Genomic DNA, 11,843 nt, shown 5'->3' on the forward strand with positions numbered 1-11,843 from the left:
AGGGGTGAAGCCTATCTGGATTTAGTATTCTGTAATAATCAGGATAGAATTGAGGGTGTAGAGGTGATTGAACCACTAGGGTCAAGTGACCATAATGTAATACAATTCTCAGTATTTTGTAAGAGTACAGATGCAAAGACTAAAATTGTTAAGTTGAACTTTAGTAGGGCTAATTTTGAGCAGATGCACAAAGTCTAAGTAGGATAGACTGGGATAAGCTTTTAAATGTGGAGACAGTCGAGGAGCAGTGGAACAGGTTTAAAAACATGTAATGCAGGACAGATACATACCTAAATTTGGAAGTAATAGGAAACTAAAAAATCTCCACGATGGATTAATAAAGATTTAAAAAGAAGTTGCAAAGGAAAAACTGCTGTATAAGGCATATAAGACTAATGACTGCAAAGAGAACCGTAGCGTATGAGAACATGAGGGCAACCATTAAGAAGGATATCAGAGAGGCTAAAAGACAGTTGGAGAGGAATATAGCAGATAAGGGAAAGAAGACCCCAAGAGATTCTTTCAGTATTTTAGTAGTAAAAGAACAGTTAAGGAGGAGGTCAAGTTCATCAGGAATAGTAAAGGGAATTAAAAGATACAGACAATGAAATAGCAGATGCCCTAAACTTACATTTTTCTGAGGTGTTTACAAGTGAGCAAGTGGATAACCTGCCAGAGGTAAACACAACTACTAAGGAGGTACTGAGGGATTTGGAAATTGTAGAGGGAGAAGTGCTGCTCAGATTAAATAAGATGAAATCAAACAAATCACAGGCCCAGATAATATTTATCCTCGTGTTCTTAAGGAGGCTAGTGAGTACATATATAAACCCTTGACACATATTTTTAGGAAGTCACTGTGCACTGGAGAGATTCCAAAGGACTGGAAAATGGCAAATATCATCCCATTATATAAAAAGGGTGACAGGGCAGATCCAAGCAACTATAGGCCAGTAAGCTTAACAAGCATCACAGGAAAATTAATGGAAGGAATTATTAAGGATAAGATTGAGCAACACATGACAAGGACAGGAGTTATTCTGAACAGTCAGCATGGGTTCAGAAGGGGAGGTCGTGTTTTACTAACATGTTGGAATTCTATGAGGAGGCAACAAAAGGATACGATCAAAGTGGAGCTTATGATATTATTTATCTGGACTTTCAGAAAGCATTTGATAAGGTGCCACATGAGAGGTTGGGCATCAAGTTAAAAGAAGTGGGAATTCAGGGTGATGTTTTTAGATGGGTGCAGAATTGGCTCAGACACAGGAAGCAGAGGGTGATGGTGCGAGGAACCTCATCAGAACTGGCGATGTTAAGAGTGGTGTTCCACAGGGGTCAGTGCTAGGGCCGCTGCTATTTTTAATATATATAAATGATTTAGATAGGAATATAAGTAACAAGCTGGTTAAGTTTGCAGATGATACCAAGATAGGTGGATTAGCAGATAATTTGGAATCCGTTATATCATTACAGAAGGACTTGGATAGCATACAGGCTTGGGCAGATTTGTGGCAGATGAAATTTAATGTCAGTAAATGTAAAGTATTACACATAGGAAGTAAAAATATTAGGTTTGAATACACAATGGGCGGTCGAAAAATCGAGAGTACACCTTATGAGAAGGATTTAGGAGTCATAGTGGACTCCAAGCTATCAACTTCCAAACAGTGTTCAGAAGCCATTAAGAAGGCTAACAGAATGTCAGGTTATATAGCACGATCTGTGGAGTACAAGTCCAAGGAGGTTATGCTCAACCTTTATAATGCACTGGTGAGGCCTCATCTTGAGTACTGTGTGCAGTTTTGGTCTCCAGGCTACAAAAGGACATAGCAGCACTAGAAAAGGTCCAGAGAAGAGCGACTAGGCTGATTCCAGGTCTACAGGGGTTGAATTATGAGGAAAGATTAAAAGAGCTGAGCCTTTACAGTTTAATCAAAAGAAGATTAAGAGGTGACATGATTGAAGTGTTTAAAATTATGAAGGGAATTAGTACAGTGGATCGAGACTTGTATTTTAAAATGAGCTCATCAAGAACACGGGGACACAGTTGGAAACTTGTTAAGGGTAAATTTCGCACAAACATTAGGAAGTTTTTCTTTACACAAAGAACGATAGACACTTGGAATAAGTTACCAAGTAGTGTGGTAGACAGTAAGACGTTAGGGACTTTCAAAACTCGACTTGATGTTTTCTTGGAGGAAGCAAGTGGATAGGACTGGCGAGCTTTGTTGGGCTGAATGGCCTGTTCTCGTCTAGATTGTTCTAATTCTAATTCTAATCTATCTATCATATAGTGCCTTTCATATCTATCTATCTATCTATCTATCAATCACATAGTGCCTTTCATATCTATCTATCTATCTATCTATCTATCTACTTATTATATAGTGCCTTTCATATCTATCTATCTATCTTATATTATTTGTTTCACTTTTGTTTTTGCATGTTTGTTAAGTACATTTTCTAACTACACAGGAAGTCTGTTTTTGTCATTCCTCTCTGGGCATTTAAAGCCTGGCAGAATTGTAATGGGGCCCATTTAACCACATGGCCTCTCGATGTACTCCTGCTGTCTTCTAGATTTATGTTCTTGTTGCATTGGTTTCAGGTGGTTCATAATTCTACACATTTTCTGTTTCTATGACTCCTTGTGAGCAGGTTCAACGATGAGGTGAAGCACATTAAAGTTGTAGAGAAAGACAACTGGATTCACATTACAGAAGCAAAAAAGTTTGAGTGCCTCCTGGTAAGATTTTCATTTTAAAATGTTTTCTTTTACAAAAAAAAAAAAAAACCAAAAATCCTGGTGCGTGAAAGTGCAGTTCTACAAACAGGGCACGTCGTCTGTGCTTTTTCCCCGTAGGAGTTGGTCGAGTACTACCAGATGCATTCTCTAAAGGAGAGCTTCAAGCTGCTGGACACGACACTGCGCTACCCGTACAAATCACGAGAGAAGCCGACCTCCCGGGCAAACACGCGCTCTCCAGGTGAGGTGATTTTTTTATGATTATTTTTTTGATATCATATGTAGAATAGATTTAGAAAGTATTGAGACCCCTACATTTGCTGCCCACTTTGTTGTGTTGCAGAATTTATTTTAAATGGATAAATGTGTCCATCATTCTACACTCAGGAACCCCTCATGACAAAGTGACAACATGTTTTCAGAAAGGTTTGCAAATGTATTAAAAATCAAACAGTGAAGTGTCTCATTTACAGAAGTATTCACCCCCTTAATTTCAGCATTTTTAAGAAATCTGGCTTTGGGTCTTCTTGGGTAAGTAAGTCTCCACGAGCTTTGTACACTGTATTTGGGCAGCTGATCCCATTCCTCTTGGCAGAACCTGTCAGATTGGACGGGGAGCGTCTTTAAACTGCTACCCTCAGGTCTTTCCAGGCGTGTTCTATGGGGCTTAAGTCTGGGTTTTGGCTGAGCCAGTTAAAGCCACTCAAGTATTTGTCATCACATCATTGTCATACAGCACAGTGAACTGTCCCCCTTGTCTGAGGCAGGTGTTCTTCAAGGACCTTTCTCTGTTTGGCTGCATTCGTCCTTTTCTTCAAGTCTGGCGAGTCTCCCTGTCTCTGCACCTCCATAGCTTGATGCTGCCACCCTTGTGATGATATTAGGTAGGTAATGAGCAGCTTGGTCTTCACCAGAAATACCATACTGCTTGGAGTTCTGCCCAGAGACTTCAGTTTTTGTCTTATTAGACCAGAGAATCTCTTTTTCCCATCCTCTTAGAATCCAAGTGGGCTGTCATATGTCTCTTACTCTACTCTACCACTCTGCTATTAACACCTGATTGATGGAGTGCTGCTGGGATGGTCGTCGTTCTGACGGGTTCTCCCATCTCATCAGAGGCCTTCTGCAACTTGGTTATAGTGACCATTGACTTCTTGGTCACCTTCCTGACCAAGGTCCTTCTTGACTGATTACTCAGTTTGGACAGTCAGCCAACTCCAGGATGAGTCCTGGTTGTTCCAAACTTCTTCCGTTTCCTAATTCTTCAGGTCAGTGTGCTGCTGCGATCACTCAGAGCTGTAGTGGTGCCAAACTACTTCCATTTTGCATTTAAAGCCACTGTGCTCCTGGGAGATGGTCTTATCCCCCTACCCAAATCTCTGGCTTACCACAATTTGATCGTGAAGGTCTACAGAGACTTCCTTGGAGTTCTTGGCTTGGTTTTTGTTCTGACACGCAGTGTGAATTTTGGGACCTTCTATACACAGGTACATGTGTGTGCCTTTCTAACTGATGTCCAATCAAGTCAGTTTGTCACAGGTGGACTCCGCTCAAGTTCTAGAAACATCTCAAGGAGTATTAAAGTAAGTGGGAGGCACCTGAGCACAATATGGAGCACCATAGTTTTAGGGTCTTAGTGCTTGAATGAAAGAACAATTTCAGTTTTTGATTTTAAATAAATTTGCACAACCTTTCTGAAAGCATGTTGTCACTTTGTCATTCTGGGTTATTGAGTGTGTTGATTGATGGGCACAAATGACAAATCTGTCCATTTAAAGTCAAATCTACAACATGAGAAAGTGTGCAGAAAGTGATGGGCTCTCAGTACTTTCTGGATTTACTGTAGCTATGCGTATTCAGGGAGCTTCTTTTATTTAAAATTACGATAAGGGTGTAGGAGGTGAAAGAGGTCTTCAAACTGTTAAGCCCTGGAGCAACCCCCTACTCCCCAGTCTTGCCACTATTAAAAGAATAAATAGATAAACTATTCTGCAATTGATTTACATTTCCTTTTCTTTTCTTTTCCCTTTTCTTCTTTTTCTCCTGCAAACTTTTCTGCAGCGTCCTGCGCCTCCTACAACTTCTCTTTTCTCAGTCCTCAGGGGCTCAACTTCTCCTCTCAGACCTCTGCTCCCTTCTGGTCAGGTACTTCTGTCTGACTGACTGCTGTCATCTCCATCATTTCAGTGAAATTTGTGACCTTTCGGTGCCAACGTCCAGTGTCCTCCGCTTGCTTATGTCCTGATCATTTCAGATGCAGTTGTGTCCCTTTTCCTTTATAAAGACCCATTTCTCTTTTAAATACTCTTTATAATTGTCCACACCTTCACAGATACCATATTTTATAAAGAGTATGGACACATTTCACAATATTTTTATATCCAACACAGCTTTTTTGTGATTATTTTCAGTTTTCATCAACTTGCATCATAGTGTTTCAGCCATGAGTCAAACTGTATGTCTGGCAGGTATTACTTTGCATGAGTCACGTGAAATCATCACTATCGATTCTTGCCCAACCATTTCATCTTGCAATTTTAACAATTTGTGAATTGATGGACTTTTGATGATTTATAATCAGTTTTATTTCAAGCCAAACAAAAAAGCCTAAGTATCTCAAATGGAGGTATGAGGCGTGAACACTCAAACACAGGCCTAAAACTGCTAAAACCCTTTTAATCAGAAAACATCCAAAAGAACTGAAGTATTTCTAAAACTGCAAAAACTCAAAGTTGCCAAAGTATTCAAAAAAACGAATTGCTAAGAAACAAAAAAATAACACTGTGACCCGGAAATAGAATGAGGCCACCATTTGTCTTGTGCAACCTAAAAGAGGTTGGTGACTGTAAAAACAGACTCTAGCAGGATCCCCAAAATTTGAAGGGCAACTGGCCCATATATAGGGTGGTCCAGATCTAACTATTCAATATTCATAATGTTATAACTTATTAAGTTTATTACATAGAAAATCACCCGAAAAATCCCGGACCATTGAGAAGTGTGCGAACTGACGACATGAAGAATCGCTTCGCACGAACTGGAATCGTTCTCACATAAATCAAAGTCATCCAGACGATCTGGATCTGCATAATTAGATCTGGACCACCCTGTAGATGCACCCAAAAAACGCCTGTGACCCTATTCTGAAATTGTTCATTATTGATTTATTTTATGGTAAAGGTTTCTGTTATATTTTTCATCTATACTACAAAATTTTATTTATAAGGAAATGAAATCTAATAAGTTTTGACGATTATTAAAATTATTTTGTGCCATTTCCATTGCCATTTTTGTTTTGGTATTAAACACGGACATTTTGAGAGCCCTGTTGCTGGGGATGTGATTCTTCGAAAATGTAGGCCTGATGTCATTGACCTTACAGATTAAAAGGTCACCTTTGACGACCTTTCCTCACTTGAGTTTGCAGATCTCACAATCTTTTGGCTAACAAAATTCTCGTTAAAAACGATTCATCGTAATTTTTATTGTTATTGATTATTTGTAGTTTCAACCCTAGCTTTGCTATAATGTCTCTTCTTCTGGTCCTTCTCCTTCTGGAGTGACGCACTTCTAGTGCAACATAACAAGCTGATCGAGAAAGCTAATGTAAGAAAACACATCCAAAAGAAAATGATCAAAAAAAATACAAAAGAGCATAAAGCCAACCAAAATCCAAAACGAGAACCAACAACTAGAGTCCGAAGTCTAAGCCAAAATATCAAGATGAAAATGTTCACAGGACAAACAAACTCACAAAACATTGATGTTAGCATTTTAAAGTTTGAAATCCACCTTTAAAAGGTTTGATATTTACCTATTTAGAATTTGATGTCACCGCTCAGAATCACAAAAGGAGCTCTACAACAACCGCAGGGAGAATCGAGTCTGAGGCCCGCTAGGCTCCGTTACGTTAGCAGAGTTAGGAGGCCGAACCTTGAAGCCAAATCCATATCCTTAATTAATCTCACCTCATTTTTTGATTTTGATACTTCTTGTGCATTTCAAATTTGGACTCGTTTCTGTTGCTTTTTTCTTAGTTTTGTTCCTCTGAAATAAGTTTGTTGTATTTCTTTTCTATTCCACCAATAAATCCTTCTTTCATAACGTTTTCTTGTTACTTGACTCTGTACACGCCAGGGGTTGATGGTTATCCCTGCCCTAGTTTTAATATTATTTTAAATTTTTGCAGTAATTTTTTTTTTGTCCTCAAGAAGATTATTAAGCAATTGTTTCAAAGGTTTCTGAAGTCAAGGAATTTGACAGTTTCATTTTATTTTCTGGTTCTGATGCGTTTTTATGAACTTTTTTTACACCATAATATTTCAGCATAAAGGCCACCATTGTTACTGTGTAAGTCCTAGGCCTAACAATCAGAGGTGTGTGTCATGTGATGTCATCATGCAGATCCAGATCGTCTGAATATTCAGATTACTTTGAGGGACTTGGCATTGTTATGGAGTCCCATAAATACTTCCAATCATGCCCACTGAGGTGGATAAGCCCAGCTAGATATGGAGAGTCACGTAGAGTCTTTATTAAACAAAAAGGTTTGTTCTCGACAAAATCGGCTAAAAAGCAAAGGCAATCTAAAGCAAACAAGTTCCAATACAGCATCCCAGATGAAGTCAAAAACAAAGCTGCAGGTCAAAATATAATATTATTAATAATAATAAGACACAGCAAAAAATACAGAACTCACCAAAAACTTGATATACACAATCAAAATGAACTGCCAGGGACTACAGAAGGCCAGTCAGTCATCACCCAACCCGCTATATCCTAACTACAGGGTCACGGGGGTCTGCTGGAGCCAATCCCAGCCAGCACAGGGTACAAGGCAGGAAACAAACCACGGGCAGGGCGCCAGCCCACCACAGACTACAGAAGGGTGGGCAGTTCCTGGTGGTAATAGGCAGGTGGCCCCGCCTACTAAAATACATGGTACGTAACACAGGGTACGTATAAACACAGACAGGTTATGTGCATAAAGAATGAAAAACAAACACACGAGACCTTAAACGTGAAGCTGAAGCCCAGCCAGAGGAAGAACCCCGGCTGAGATGTGACAGGCGTGCAGCTCATTTTATTAATTTGATGTCTTTGTTTTCACTCATTTTCGTTTCCTGACTTTGATTCTTGTCCCTCGTATTGATGTATCGATAGTACTTGGAATTCCTGGCTCCCAACCCTCCTGCTACATCCTTTTTGTCTCCAATTTCTGCTTCACGTTTTTGACTTTTTAGTTTTGAGGCTTTTCTATCATGTTTGGTTGCAGGGTTCCATAGAGCCCTATTGTAAGCTGCAAGAACAGACAAATGCCGTATTTACACGTGTACCACACGCACATTTTTCTTGAAAATTAGCATTAGAAAATCAGGTGCACATCATACACAAGGAAATGTCATTCTGTAATGTTTACATCTTCTGCTTGGGCTCGCTTGCTCGCACACTCGCGCTCTCTCTCTTGCTTGCTTGCTCGCACACTCGCTCTCTCTCTTGCTCGCTCGCACACTCGCGCTCTCTCTCTCTCTCTCTCTCTCGATCTCGCATTCTCTCTCTCTAAACGCTTCCTATACAATCACAACGCGCGTCGTACACGGGGCAAAATGATTTTCACGATTTTCTTTGTAAAAATTAGGGTGCGCGTCTTACATGAGGGCGCGTGGTACACCAGTAAATACGGTATTTTTAAAAGTAATAAATACATTCTTCTCCTTAGAACACAATTTTATGTGGAAAATGACCATATACCATGATTGTGAAGAAATAACTTGGACCTGAAAATGCACCAAATTTATCCTCTAATTTGAAACCATCTACAGGACCCCTCCCTAGTGGGGTATTTTAAGTGTTTCTTTTGGGACATCTCCTAGTAGATTTTTTTTTAAAACTTTCCTTTTGAAGTGCATCTTGTCCTGGTGTAGGCCGAAGCCAGCCCCTCTACTAGAGGCTTGGCTGACTTCTGGTGCACCTCCTCTGGGCAGGCTGGTGGGATTTCAGCCTGCTTCCCTCGCACTTTTTAAAGGCCTCACACCACTTCAGCCAATTTGTGAGATTAAATCACAACATTGTAACTCTGCAAGCTCATTCGTGTCCTCTTTAAATATCTGATGACCCTGTGGTCAAGTGGCAAGTGAATCGCCAGACATGATAGATTGTCTTCAGTAAGCATGCTGGTCCGAGATGCACGCTGACTCTTTTCATTTACGTTTTCTCATATTGCGTTCCATTTTTTAAAATTATTTTTACATGTCCACCATTACTATTTTCTGTTCTGTCTGACACCCATTTGAGCTTCATACGTAACATGTCAGCGGGTGGTGAGGCCAAAATCACATATGCCCAGACTTCAGTTTCCTCAGCCATCTCGGGTGGCACTCCCTAAAAATGGTGGCACCTGATCCATATGTTTGCTCTGCTAATGGCAGTATAACAGCAACCAAGACTGCACTTTGTCAGGACCGTCGTGCAGTGCCGATTTAATAACACTGTTCATTGTTTCTGTCTGTATGCAGTTTTTACACCTCGGGTGATTGGCACCGCTGTAGCGAGGTACAATTTCGCTGCCCGTGATATGAGGGAGCTCTCGCTGAGGGAAGGCGACGTTGTTAAAATCTACAGCAAGATTGGCGGAGATCAGGGCTGGTGGAAAGGAGAGGCCAACGGCAGAGTGAGTATCTTGTGTTCGATATTTCTGAAATAACAGCCTTGCATTGCATTGGGTCTTTTTTGGTTGTACGTCCCAGGGTTACGTTATTTAAATCTATACACCTATACGCAATCTACTGTACATATCTCACTGACTCACTCCCTTACTCTTTAACGCAAACACAAGTTTGGCAGGATGGTACATCTAAAACAGTAGTATCCATTTATAGAAATTTAGGAGTGAGCCCCCCCATGGGTAGCAAACTAAAAACTCCACAGCCTCAAAAATGTTTTGACTGATTTGATTGAAATTTGATGATGTTATAGAAAAACAAAAATTAGCTGACCTGTGTATGTTTTTGTTTGTCAGTATTTATTAATATTATGCTAATGTACTGTACATGCTCTCCCCTGTGTTGTGCAAAATGGGAGCCTTATGCAAACAAAGGATGCAGCAGAAGTGACTGACGGGCCAAACAGTAGCATTAGCCAATAAGGTGGAGAGATGATTGAAGAAGGGGCGTGTCTTGGACAGGAGATTGATGGGCCAAACATCAGTATTAGCCAATAGTTTAGAGAGACGATTGAAGAAGGGGTGGTGTCCTGGACAGGAATAAGAGACCTGATCACATTTGGTGTGTATAGTGAAGTGTGAAATAGAAGGAGAACGTTCAGCAAAGCTCAAGGAAGGTATGATTTTTTCATTTTGATTTAATATACTTTATTAAATTATCTTTTCGCATTACTTTGGAGGTCAGAGTGCAGGGTCAGCCATTGTACAGCACCCCTGGAGCAATTTTCAGGTGAAGATGCGAAACTCAGTAGTTCACAAATGCACCATATACTGTAGCTCCAGTAAGGGTGCCTGGTGCTGCGTCACTTGAAGCAAACAAGCAAAACCAGGGAGCGGGAAGGCAAAAAAGTGATATCCTCGGATCCAAGACAAGCCGGGACTGATCATGCCAGTTTCATCTTCACAGGTCCCCCACAAGCTACTCCATTGTAATATACATTCGCATTTACAGAAAGGAGACCCCCAGCCCCAACCTCCAAAATCATTTACGTTTGTCTGCACCAAACCCCAACCCTCTTTAAAATATTTTACATGGACATTTACATTTGGGGTCTTCTAAAAGAGACCCCACTCTTGACTTACTTGAGTGAGTGATGTTAAGAAATGAAAATTGTAGACATCTAATAATGATACCAGCATACAGTCATCCCTTGTGATTTGTGGGGGTTATGGGTGCGGGACCCCCACAAGTACATTTTAGACCCATGGTTACTGCACACTGTAAGTTTGTTGCTCTAAATAATGAATGTGAGACAAAACAATCACAGTGCAAGTAAATTACGTTTGCGTGAGGCCGGCCGCTGAGACAAACACACTTGGTGTCCCTCAGACAAAGCGCGTAGTTCAGCAGTTCTTTAGTAAACTGTAACTTTCTATAATGTGTGTGTATATTTATGGTAGTAAACCACAAATTAATTTAATATTACAGATACAAAAGAAATCCAACAAAACAGTAAACACTCAACAACGACACAGTCGAGTCTCGCAGGCGATGGCGCTGTAGCTAAGAAACGACATTCCCAGTGAAGAGCCTCCTCAAGGTTATGTCAAGTGATGCCAATGTAAGTGAGGGTTTGTAGAAGTTGGACGCACTCAGCAGACGAAGATGAACAAGCGGACACAGGACAAGAACACTGCAATCCGATGGCCGTGATTGTAATCCAGTCGTGCAGTGAAATGTTGAAACAAAAAGACCCCACCAGTTGCATTCCTGCCAGCATGTTAGCTCACTTTTAAAGCTAGCGTCCTCATCTGTCACCCAGCAAACCAGTCATGCAGTACTACCAGGGTTGCTGGGATTTGCAGTCCATTTAAGTAGCGGGGCTGCAGCGTCATCTGTGGTTTTCTGCAGCAGACAGCAAAACTCCTAAAATAATTTGCATTTAATTATTGATGCCAAACCCACAAAGAGGTAAAGCCAACAATTTCAAGGGCTGACCTGTATTCTCAGATTTCACGTTTTTCTTACCGATTGCCCGTTTCAATTTAAAAGAATGCACTTTCCTGTAATGGCCATCAACCAAAAGGCAAGTCTCTAGGAAAAGCGGGAATTGATCTGATGCAGGAAGACTTCAGTCCTGGACACTTGTATGTAGCTTTGTTCAAGAGCTCCACTCGCTTAATATTATTATTACTTATGATTTGACTGAAGCCTTCATCTAAGATGGCCTGCGCCATTTGAGACACAATTGGTTTCATTTCTGTTGTCTTTCCATTTGGAGTAGAAGGCGGGTGGGGTGTCACGCCGTGTCAGGAGTGGGATTTGAAACTACAAGCCATACTTAAATGGACTACAAATCCCAGTAGCCCCAGTAGAACATCCCCATTGCTCAGCTTTGGGTGTTGGGGGAAATAAAGAATGGTGCAGACTTT

General features: G+C 40.7%; 1 protein-coding gene across 6 annotated transcripts in view; it reads left to right on the forward strand.

Moving 5' to 3' along the window:
- The window catches only part of vav2 (vav 2 guanine nucleotide exchange factor), a 472,851-nt gene that overhangs the window by 456,764 nt on the left and 4,244 nt on the right, over positions 1–11,843 (forward strand). For 4 of the 6 annotated variants that reach the window (XM_039762597.1, XM_039762599.1, XM_039762598.1 and 1 more), the window contains 4 exons: positions 2,662–2,749; positions 2,867–2,990; positions 4,811–4,894; positions 9,265–9,419. In XM_039762597.1, coding sequence (XP_039618531.1) covers positions 2,662–2,749; positions 2,867–2,990; positions 4,811–4,894; positions 9,265–9,419 — 451 coding nt within the window. The remainder of the gene's footprint in view (positions 1–2,661; positions 2,750–2,866; positions 2,991–4,810; positions 4,895–9,264; positions 9,420–11,843) is intronic. The other 2 variants (XM_039762602.1, XM_039762603.1) reach the window with 1 other exon arrangement.

Source organism: Polypterus senegalus, chromosome 9 (genome assembly GCF_016835505.1).
Source record: "Polypterus senegalus isolate Bchr_013 chromosome 9, ASM1683550v1, whole genome shotgun sequence".
Lineage (NCBI taxonomy): Eukaryota > Metazoa > Chordata > Cladistia > Polypteriformes > Polypteridae > Polypterus > Polypterus senegalus.